General features: G+C 30.2%; 2 protein-coding genes across 2 annotated transcripts in view; one reads left to right on the forward strand and one right to left on the reverse strand.

The window, feature by feature from the left end:
* LOC124420265 overlaps nucleotides 1–665 on the reverse strand; it is a 1,419-nt gene extending 754 nt beyond the window's left edge. Inside the window, exon 1 of the mRNA XM_046952538.1 lies at nucleotides 264–665. Within this exon, the coding sequence (XP_046808494.1) occupies nucleotides 264–665 (402 nt within the window). The remainder of the gene's footprint in view (nucleotides 1–263) is intronic.
* Nucleotides 666–8,600: 7,935 nt separating this feature from the next.
* On the forward strand, nucleotides 8,601–10,744 carry LOC111681039 (T-box-containing protein TBX6L-like). The gene is made up of 4 exons (XM_023442755.2): nucleotides 8,601–8,958; nucleotides 9,231–9,498; nucleotides 9,587–9,724; nucleotides 9,973–10,744. The coding sequence occupies exons 1-4, from the start codon at nucleotides 8,702–8,704 to the stop codon at nucleotides 10,627–10,629; spliced, it is 1,320 nt and encodes a 439-aa protein (XP_023298523.2). The 5' UTR covers nucleotides 8,601–8,701; the 3' UTR covers nucleotides 10,630–10,744.
* Nucleotides 10,745–11,145: the final 401 nt, after the last annotated feature.

Genomic DNA, 11,145 nt, shown 5'->3' on the forward strand with positions numbered 1-11,145 from the left:
ATAGATAGATAGATAGATAGATAGATAGATAGATAGATAGATAGATAGATAGATAGATAAATAAATAAATAAATAAATAAATAAATAAATAAATAAATAAATAAATAAGTAAATAAATAAATAAATAAGTACCTGTCTAAATCAGAAAATAACCCTAAAATTTTTTTAGGGTTAGTAACGGTATTTTCGTTTCTTCGCTAGTGACCATATATAGTCACCAGAACAATCGAGCATATAGCGATAAAGATCGAGAACACCGTTACATTTGCGACCACATTTAGAGCAAACGGATCCACTGATGTTTGAGTGTCATAATTTAATAGAAGATTAAGCATAGACAGAAAACTTTTATCTGCAAACGTTTGTGCCATAAAATTCTCCTCGCAGTCTTCACTTGCTATTTGTGTAAGAGCTATTCCAAATTCATCATTTTCTAATTTGATAATGGCCTGTTCGTTTTGCTCGAGTATAATATGTGGCAATAGACGCATGTCTAATATAAAGTTTAGTTGATCGTTAAATCGCTGTTTTTCCTCACGCGATAAATCGGCTGAAGTGTTTGCAGCAGTTGCGACATGATGCCAGTGATTATCTTCATGAGTTTGGTTAACTTTTTGCTGTTGCAGTAACTCGTGCTTTTGACACATGGTCAATTGGGTCCACATATCTAGTTTAGAAAGATCGCGCCGCGCAATCACAGCATGGGATGTATCATTTTCTTAATAATTTTTGCTGCCTTGTTTATAAGCTTAAATTTTTTAACACTATCCCACTTCCATTTCCACGAGTTCTTAGTATGTGGTCGACGAATCTTGACAGAACTTGCATCGCCACCAAATTGTTCGGCAGTCAATAGCGTAGGAAATGCTATAACAGCAGCAAGACTTGTTGTTGCATGAATTTCACTATCCATTGTCGTAGTGAACTTCGTATTTGAGGTTGATGGGCGTGACGCATCAGAGATGTATCTAGTTCTTGGATCGAGTTACCCATAATTTTACCATCTAAATGGAAGAGTACGAAATCACTTCTTTGTAAAAGTTGTCGTCAAATACACATTAACTCCCACATTCATAATGATATTATTTTAAGTTTATTACGCACCTTTTCCATACAAAATTCCCTCAATAAATCACCAAAAATTTTATTAAGCATTTATGAATATGGTGGTAAATCTACTCTAACTTCGTTATAAGAGCTAAAATTTGAAAAAGTTCCAATTTGTTAACAAAAATCTATATTTTCTCTAAAACTCTGCTGTAACTTTGTTAAAATGCAGTTAAATAAAAAAGCGACACTTTTTGTGGTCACGTATAAGACCATTTATATGAAAATTGATTTACTGTATAGATTTTCTTGAAATGCTTAACTGTTTAACAAAAAACATAACTTTGATTCCATCAATATTAATATTTTATTAGACACTTTTATAGCTCACACAAAACTCTCTTCTTGCCGCTTTCCAAAAAAAGAAGAAATAGAACACATAAATCCGCTTTAAAGATAACAAAACACACAACAAAACAAATTCCTTTTCCACTTAGGAAACGGAAAAAGAAACATGAAGAGAAATAAAAATTTGGCGCCAATTATAACTCAGCCACAATCAAATTTAACTGATATAGACCAAAAAAACACTTGTCAAGCAACACTTGTAGTGATTGAAAAAAACAATAAATTGACATAGATGTTGACAATTATTAAATCCTTTGTCGGTCAATATTACAAAGATGCAGCAGGACAACGAGTAAGACGACAACAAAAGTCTAAGAAAGGAAAATTGTCTAATAATAAAGTAAAAGCAACAATATAACATCACACTTGTTACAATGGGCTAGTAACAATAATAATAATAAAACAAATTTAATGTGGATCGTTAAGGTCTTACGACACAAGACACAGGCATCGTAAAACCAGCAGGAGATGGAGTGGTGAGTACCTATAAGATCTAGAGACAGAAACACAAAACAACACTTAAACACACGCATTTACAAACCGAAAAAGGGAACATATATAAAAAGAAATGTAGTAGGAAAGAGAGAGAAGGAGAAAGGATCGTGTTAGAAGCTGTAGAGAGACAAAGGCTTTGCCAACATGCTACAAATTTATTACATGTGATATTATGGTTATTACAAGACTGGCGACACATATTTTATAAATTTTATCCTTTTGCTTGATGTTGTTGCTGTACGTTACGTTTGTCGTTAGAATAGAGCGAAAGAAGTTTGTATGTAATTGTACACTAAGAGAATTCGTTCGCTTTTGAGGATCAGAATTCGCTCGCAGATCACTCTAGCACAAAAATCATTCGATCGCGCACAAAACTAAATCCTGGACTTTGTATGGATATGACTTCACAAACACTTTATTTTGATAGCAAGATAGATAGATAGATGAAAAGATGGATAGATGGATAGATAGATAGATAGATAGATAGATAGATAGATAGATAGATAGATAGATAGATAGATAGATAGATAGATAGATAGATAGATAGATAGATAGATAGATAGATAGATAGATAGATAGATAGATAGATAGATAGATAGATAGATAGATAGATAGATAAATAAATAGATAAATAAATAGATAAATAGATAAATAGATAAATAAATAGATAGATAGAAATCTTAATGATTCTGTTTTGAAAATCAAAATTGGACCTGATATGCGTTCGAATGTTGTCGAAATGATGGATCAATCAAATCGACAATCGAATTTATTGACAAAGGATGTTAACGTGCCCCGACAATCGCTTCTTCGCACCAGGACGACTCGGAGTTCAACGAACAACGATTGTCAGCCACACCGACTTTAAACGTGTCGCTGCTACAACAACAACTAAGTTCATTATTCATTAATTTCATAAATGTTCTGTCTTAAGTTTTCTTTTTTTAGGGTGAAATTAAAACACGAGATTAATCTAAACAAATATTAATTTTGGCATGATCTTCCGAAGATATAATGACGACAGGGTTGAGTTGTTCTTCTTTAACTCAGATCTCAAAAAGCATAACTTGTGTATTTATATAAAGTGTGAGTGAGACTCATAACTTTGGAGAGCCAAACAACAGTTATCCACCTGTTTTCTCTCTAGATATAATCACGATCTCGAGATGTTCTTCAACTTAGATCCCAAATTGCGACTTTCCTATCAAGTCTCATACATTATTACAAAATTTTCTTTAAGTGTAATAGGGAGTTTTCAAAATTTTCAATTCCTACTGTGTACAGTTAAAGTGTCAATAAAAAGGAGAGAAGGAGAGACCGGAGACAAAGCAATAAAAGAGAAAAAGTTGAATTTTTTTGTTGCTGCCTTTAAAGATGAACAAATTTCTGTTAGAATGCCGTCAAATAATACCGCTTCCGACGACAAACTCATGCTGTGACACAAAACCACAAATGTAATAGATAAATTTAGAAACCGTTATTAAAAGGAATCACAAAAAGAAGAAAGAAACAACAACATAGTTTTAGATAAAGGATTAAACATTGAATTGCTAGAAAAAATCAGATTTGATTAAAACAAAAGATTTGATTGAAGTAAAAAAAGTGATTTATAATTTTGTTTTTAAAAAGAAATTACAAATTCAAAATACTTTTTTAAATGTTTCAACTAAAATATCTTAATGTATTTTACTAATTGCTTCCGTTTGATAAATCTTTCAAACGAATTATAAGAAATTTGAGTTGAAATTAAGTATTTATGGAAAATATTTCCGTTTACATGATGGTTATTTAATCACTTGATTTTTGTTGTTGTTGCTTTCCTATTATCAAATGTTGAGTCATTTAACGCTTCGAACTTAAATACTAGTAGATATTTCTTAAGTGTTTCCTTTTATTATTATTTTTTTAAATTCTTGACCACTTAGACAAGACACAAACTTAACACAACATGCTTACAACATTTTACAACATTTATTTAACTGTCTACAGACAGAGATTTGTCACGCCCACTACCTAAATACACACAGTTTGGAATATTGTCTTGACTGGCTGTGTCTGTGATACTGTCCTCAAAAAATTAGCAACTTAAAACATACAATTTTAATCCTGTCTTTTGAACACGACGTTTTTATGTCGTCACTAAGTATTTAAGACGTCGTCGTGGTTGTGTCGCTTTTATTTTTCCTTAAACTTCATTCAGTTTAAGATTTAGAAAAACCCAACAACAATTATTAAAACTATGTAATTTTAGTAATATGAGTGATCCAAATCCAAATAACTTGTTTTTCTTATAATTAGTTTTTAGTTAATTCTTCTTTTCTTTTTATTATCAAATTTATTTAATCTGTTATTTTAGCTTAAATATTGCTGCTCAAATGGCAAAGGTTTTTTTGTTGGTTGAAAAAAAAAATCCTTAAAAACTAATTAAAAATTATTAGCAAAGAATGGAAAATCCTTTCCTTGTTTTTATTTGATTTTAGCTGGAAAAGCAAAATGTTGATTTTCTTAATGATTTTTTTGTTTTATTTTTTTGTGGTAAAAGTTAATCTTAAAGGATTTGCCTTTTAGTCATATTTCCCGTTACAGGAAATGTTCATAATTGCAGTAACAGACGTTACTGTAACAAATGTCATTGGAATTTCCGTTATTTAGGGTTAATGGAGATTACATTGTTAATGTTATGTAAAATGATCTAAAATTTATTTTAAATTTGACAAATGATCCTTGTGGTATATTGAGCATCTTAAACTGAATACTTTTATCTATTGCATATCAAACCACAATTCAGGTTATGGGCCAGAAATTTATATTATTTGTTTAAGATTGATGGTAAGATTAGCCAACGCTCTAATAGAGAATAAGAGTCGGATGTTTGTTAGCTTGAAAGAAGGATAAGGATGTCTCGTGGAGCACGTGAAGGAATGCCTCAAAAATGATGCGTATTAATGTACTAAATACGAAAAGAAAAAAAAACAATTTTCTTTGAAAAGGCCCTCAGTTCCCTATCAGCGATTGAAAATATTGAACTCAGTACAATATGCTCAAAAAATTTTTTCTGCAATCTTTTCAAAATGGGTCTCAAAAATTCCGTAAATTTGAGCTTATAGCGGAAAAAGATAATTACAAGAAAAAATACTCTACAAAAATTTTTGAATTATTTTTTCCTTAATCAGCGCAAAATTACGAAATTTTTAAGACCCATTTCGAGAAAATATAAAATATTTAATTTTTCGAAAATTACACTAATTTCAAAAATTTTCAATCGCTGGTAAGGAAAAACATATTTTTTTATTTTTCTAGTAATCAGTACATTAATACGCATCGATTCAGAGATATCTGAAGTCATTCTCGGGAAGTATTTTTTATGTTCTTTTAAATAACGCTCCAATAGTAAAAATTTGTGATGAACATCTGAAATCAGCTGCAGAATCTTAAATAATACTCCAGTAAAGAAAACAGTAAAAATCTGTGATCACTTATATGTTCCATTAAAAATCGATTTTAAAATGAATCTACTCTAGGTTAGTATAAGTTGCTTGTGTTACTCGCTTGTTACTCGGAGTCCTTGTGGCCGATCCGGTTACTAGTGACACATCTCTGATACTGTCCAGATCATAGAAAAGAGCTTTACCAAGATAGAGTAGTTCTGAAAGAACTCGGTGAAAAGCACCAAGTACTTTTAATAATACCGATCATGTATGCTAGTTATGAGTAAACATGACCGATCATGTTTACTAGTGAAACATCTCTGAGACTGTCAAGATTTTGAAAAAGAGCTGTACCAAGATAGAGTCATATAGAACATGTTTTACCGATTCCTCTTCTTTCTCTTCCAACTTCAGCTTCTAAAGTAGCCATAACGAGGGCAACCTATACGTTCTGAAATGTGTCCGATCATAATTATATACGTGAGAAACCTAAACAAGTTCTTACTAAAAGACAAGATTATTCTAGTCTTATCCTCTGTCAAAGTCGGCCAGAGTTGTGTCAATATTCAATAAGTAAAATATATTTAAATTTTGATAATAAGTAATAGAGGGGTAATGTAGTTATTTCATATATTACTTGGTAATGAGTGGTCGTTATAAATAACATTAATTAATATTTTTGAATAGAATTTATTGCCATTTGTCTATAGTGTTTGTCTAACATAAAGAATTATTAAGACCTGGTTCACATTGGAAAACATTTGTTGAGACACATTTTCTTTATTCTCTTTTTAAGTTTCCATAGTGCCGGTCCACACTAGGAAACTTTTTTTGGAAACTTAGAAACTTAAAGCGAATTATGAAAACGTTTCTCAACAAAAGTTTATTGTGTGGATCAGGTCTTAATGTCTACACCTAGAAACTTTTGTTTCAGAATCTGCGTATTAATTGCATTGTACGAATGAGAATAAAAACAAAACAAAACAAGTTTCCGATAGCGAGAAACTCCGTACCGAGATTGAGATGAATGATATTTCTTTTTCTCAAACGCAAAATCAAAAGTTCCCTAAAAAAGGTGTGGACCCGCAGTAAGTGGTTCTAACCCTAGTCGATATTTTTTACGAAATTTTGATTTTTATATTTGGGTAAGAACCCACCCAAATAGCATGATTAAACTGTTAATGGAGCATTGAGTATGACTGCACAGAAAAAAAACTGAAAATGAGCTTTAATTATCAAAATGATTGTATCAAGCAAGTTTTGCACCTATAACCAAAATGATGATATCAATTATCAAATTTGTAAAAAAATAAAAATATATATTGTTTTTCCAAATAACGAATTAATCAAAACAATTAATGTCAATAATTGATACAAGATTTAACATTGATTAATTTATTAATCAAATAAATTAAACTGTTTGATAGAGAATTTTTTAAAAATCAATTAAGAAGGTGATTATAACAATGGAATTATTAATCGATTACACACAACGTTAAAGAAATACTAGACCTTTAACAATATCTTCAGCATTTACAAAAATTTTCACTTTATTGTCACAATTTAACATATAATATGTTTCATAAATTGTCAAGAAACTTGAACATTATATGCCTAAAATTTTATTGACTATTTAAGAATTAGAAATATTGCTAGCACAAAAATTCAAAATGAAATATTAAAAATAAATCTAAAATAGAAAAGAAGGCCATACAATTTTTTTCAATCAATTAAAAAATTAATTGAATTCATTAAAAATTTAATCAAAATTTTATACCTAAGTTTCAAACAGTTTCAAAAAACGAGATAATTAAGACAATTAAAAATTTGTTTAAATAATAAATAAAGAAAATTAAAACATGTTAATTGAAAATAAACTACTGATAATTTTTTCTGTTTGATAAACATAGAAAATAACTGTAAAAATTAGCAAATTTAAAAGCCATTATTTTTGGGGCATCGTAAACTAAATTACGTAGTTTTTACCTTTTGCTGCAATATTACTTACCTATCTATAGGATAAGTAAAGATTTAGCTGGGATCCAGATCCAATATTGAAAATCTGAGATTATTTATCTTTTCCATCAAAAATCTATTTCTATATCGGTTGTAGATTCTTAAATAACAACTGGATCGAGTGAAAATCCATTAAAAATCAATCTTTATATGGAAAATTCTAAAATCGCTGCTAGATCCTTTAATAATGATCCAGAGAAAAGCTGTGATCATGCTTCCTTAAATAACGCTTCATATGAGTATAAAATATTAAAAATTGAATTAAAATGTTTAAGGATTTTCTTTTGAACTTATCATTTCTTCAAAAATAAACCATTTTAGTGAAAATTCTTTGTAAAATTTACTTAATGTTAAGTAAAATCAATTAAATTATCCTTATGCAGGAAATAAACTAATCTAAATCCTTTTTAATCTTTAAAAAGATAATGAGAAATATAAATATGTAACAGAAGTAACCATTTCCGTTTTTTCTTTCAATTGCATTTCAAGTATCAGATTTAGTATTAAGAAAGAAAAGTGCTTAAAAAGATGCTCTAAGCAATTAGTTTTAGGCGACAATTTTAATAAAAATTTATAATTAAACAAAATTAAAATAAACACTAACAAAAACACTTTTTAACAAAAAGTAAAAGACAAACATATAAACAACAAAAAACATAGGCATCAAACACACAAACTACAGTAATAACACTATAAAAAGCAAGCAACCATGCGAAGCCATTGTAAAATAAATAAAGCAAAACACAAAAACAACAACAACAACAGTGCCGTAATAAGTGATTATCATTCATGACACTTGAGTAAACTATTAAAAAATGGAGTCGATTCATAGGCAGTGTTGTTATGTGTTTGGTTGTGTGTTTGCTTGCTTGGTAAACAATGTAATAAAGAAAGAGAGAGCATTATATTCAAGCAATTGTATATGATAAGAGTAATGAGTAAGCAGTAGTTTAGTTTAATAATTGTATTAGAGAGAGAGAGAGAGAGGGAGTAGTAGTTAATTATGAAATTGTTTGTAAGAGGGTGTATGTAGGGAAGCAACAGGTAGAACTTGTTGTTTTTTGTTTTCACAAACAAGTGTGTTTTAAGATTTCTACTCAAAGAGAGTAAAAGAAAATGATCTTATTTGGTGTGTTTTTTGAGATTTGTTTTAGAGGGAAATAAGCAGAGTTGTGTCAACGATTAAAACAGTCTGAGTACAAACGTTAAACAAGTAACAAGTTATAAACGGAATACAATTTTAAAGAAACAAAGAAAAAAATTTAGATTTTTAATTAAAAAAAATAATAACATAAAACAATAACAAAATGATTACCATGAACGAATTAGTGGATTTAAGAATGCAACAACAAATTGCCCATGAAATACTCTATAGGCAACAAATTATGCAACGTATACCCGATCCATTTGCTGCCATGATGCCCGCCATGCATCATATGCCGCCACAAATGTTAATACCCTCTCATCCCCCCTTACCGGGGGTCGAGGCCAAATTGGAGAATAATGATTTATGGCAACAATTCCATAAAATTGGCACCGAAATGATTATCACCAAAAGTGGAAGGTATGTAGAAGTTTGTTTTTTTATAAAAATGTGTGATCTTCTTGTTATCAGTCATTGAAAAATTGTTTATTGTAAATTTAAATAGACATTTCTGTTATTTGCTAAAGATTTTTCTGCTTAAATCTATAGTTTCTTGTGTCTAAACAATTATAAAGTTTAAAATAAACAAAAAAATGTCTCTTTATAACAAAAAAGATAACAAAGTTTTTAAGATAACTTAATATGCAATAAAATAAATAATTAACAACTTTCTTTTTTTCACTTTATTCCAGACGTATGTTTCCCTCTATGCGTGTTTCTCTTAAGGGTTTGGAAGAGGAATCGCAATATTGTGTTTTGATTGAAATGGTACCCATTGGTGATTGCCGTTATAAGTTTTCTGGTTCTCAATGGGTGCCCGCCGGTGGTGCAGAACCTCAGTCGCCTCAGAGAATGTATTTGCATCCCGACAGCCCCGCCACCGGTTCTCATTGGCAAGCTCAACCCATACTCTTCAATAAGGTCAAATTGACCAACAATACTTTGGATAATAATGGTCATGTAAGTATCTTAACAAAAGCCCAAAAGCATTTCTATAATTTTATTAGAAATTTTATTAATTTAAAATTTTTTTCTTAATTTTGTTTAGATTGTTTTGGCCAGTATGCATAAATATCAGCCACGTATACATGTGATACGTACCAATGATTTAGCACAAATACCCTGGGCTCCTCAGCAGGCCTTTGTATTTCCCGAGACCGAATTTGTAGCAGTAACCGCTTATCAGGTTGGTATTTTTTTACAATTATTTAACAAAATAAGAGTGAAACAAATGAGGTTTATTTAAAAATTATAAAAAAAAATTTACCTAAACCCAACTTCTCTCTTTAAGAAAAAAAGACAAAAACTCAGCGGTGGTCTTCTAATAGAAAATTAGCAACCTCCTGTTGTGTCATTGTTGTCTCTAAAAACTATAAACATACCCTAACTCTTTTACTAATTATCTATCTCTCCTCATTCTCTCTCTCTTTTTAGAATGATCGCATTACAAAATTGAAAATCGATAACAATCCTTTTGCCAAAGGTTTCCGTGAGTCTGGACAATCGAAATGTAAAAGGAAAATGTCTCTATCACCTTCTCCATCGGAGGAAAATCAAAATAATTCCTCTCATTGTGATGACGATCAATCGAGTGTGGCCAGTAGTCAAGATTCACCACAAGCTAAACGTCTATGCGTGCGTGATGACCCCCTACCCTATATGGATTTAAATAATGTTATGCGTTATGCTCTACAACCCAATATGAATGATATGATATCGCCCGCCTTCTTTCCTCAACTAGCACAGCAAGCTATGCCCTTGTTTATGCCCAGCATGCCCTCTTATATGGAACCTTTGGCAGCTCAAAGATTGCCATATCATCAGCCTTCCTCGGATTATGATTACATTTCGGGAAATGAAGAAACTTCCAGCCAAATTTCCTCCTCACATGAAGAACAAAATCCTGAGTTATTTGTAGATGTTGTTAGTACTTCTTCAGAGGAATCACAGCAATCTGCAGCTCTTTTGCCCTCGAACACCTCCCCCAGCAACTCACCAAGACTTTCGGTTTGTGAACCCCCTGCGAAACGTAGCAGTTTTAGCATATCCTCCATATTGGGTAGCAATACCCGCAGTGCTGTCTCTGTTTAAAAAAAATAAGAAATCAAATGAAAATTCTCTCTTTCTCTCTCTCTATTTGTGATGCTGAGCATTTTCTTGTAATTTTGATTTTGTAAAATCTATAGACTCTTGTAATTTATGTAAATTTTTTGTATCATTTTATTAGCTTTTTAAGTTTTTTTTTATACTGTTAAAAACTAAATAATTTATTTGCCTAATTTAGTTTAAGTTTTTATTTGTAATAAGCTAAAATAAAATTTGTGTTTTTTAAGAAAAAGAATACTATACTCAATGCCATATAAAAATCAAGTTGTTTTTTTGTAAAATTTAAGGGAAAATGTAAAAAATTAATAATTAGCAGAGGAATAACAGAGTTTTATAGTAATTAAATCTTTAAGGCGATTAAAACATTAGATTGCATGTAGGTATGTGAAACAACACTGTGAATTTTAAAGTTTAATTATTAGTTTAGTTTTTTGAAATTTGTAAAAAATATAAAATTTTAACATATCGGTTGATTTTAGTGAAAACTTGAAAACTTACTGA

The sequence above is a fragment of the Lucilia cuprina genome, chromosome 5 (genome assembly GCF_022045245.1).
Source record: "Lucilia cuprina isolate Lc7/37 chromosome 5, ASM2204524v1, whole genome shotgun sequence".
In the NCBI taxonomy this organism is placed as follows: Eukaryota; Metazoa; Arthropoda; class Insecta; order Diptera; family Calliphoridae; genus Lucilia; species Lucilia cuprina.

What these genes read in the sequence shown, in the direction of transcription:
- LOC111681039 (XM_023442755.2), top strand. Translation starts at nt 8,702, where the DNA reads ATGATTACCATGAACGAATTAGTGGATTTAAGAATGCAACAACAAATT. An exon ending in ATTATCACCAAAAGTGGAAG is followed by an intron (nt 8,959 to 9,230) that starts GTATGTAGAAGT and finishes ACTTTATTCCAG; the next exon opens with ACGTATGTTTCCCTCTATGC. An exon ending in CTTTGGATAATAATGGTCAT is followed by an intron (nt 9,499 to 9,586) that starts GTAAGTATCTTA and finishes AATTTTGTTTAG; the next exon opens with ATTGTTTTGGCCAGTATGCA.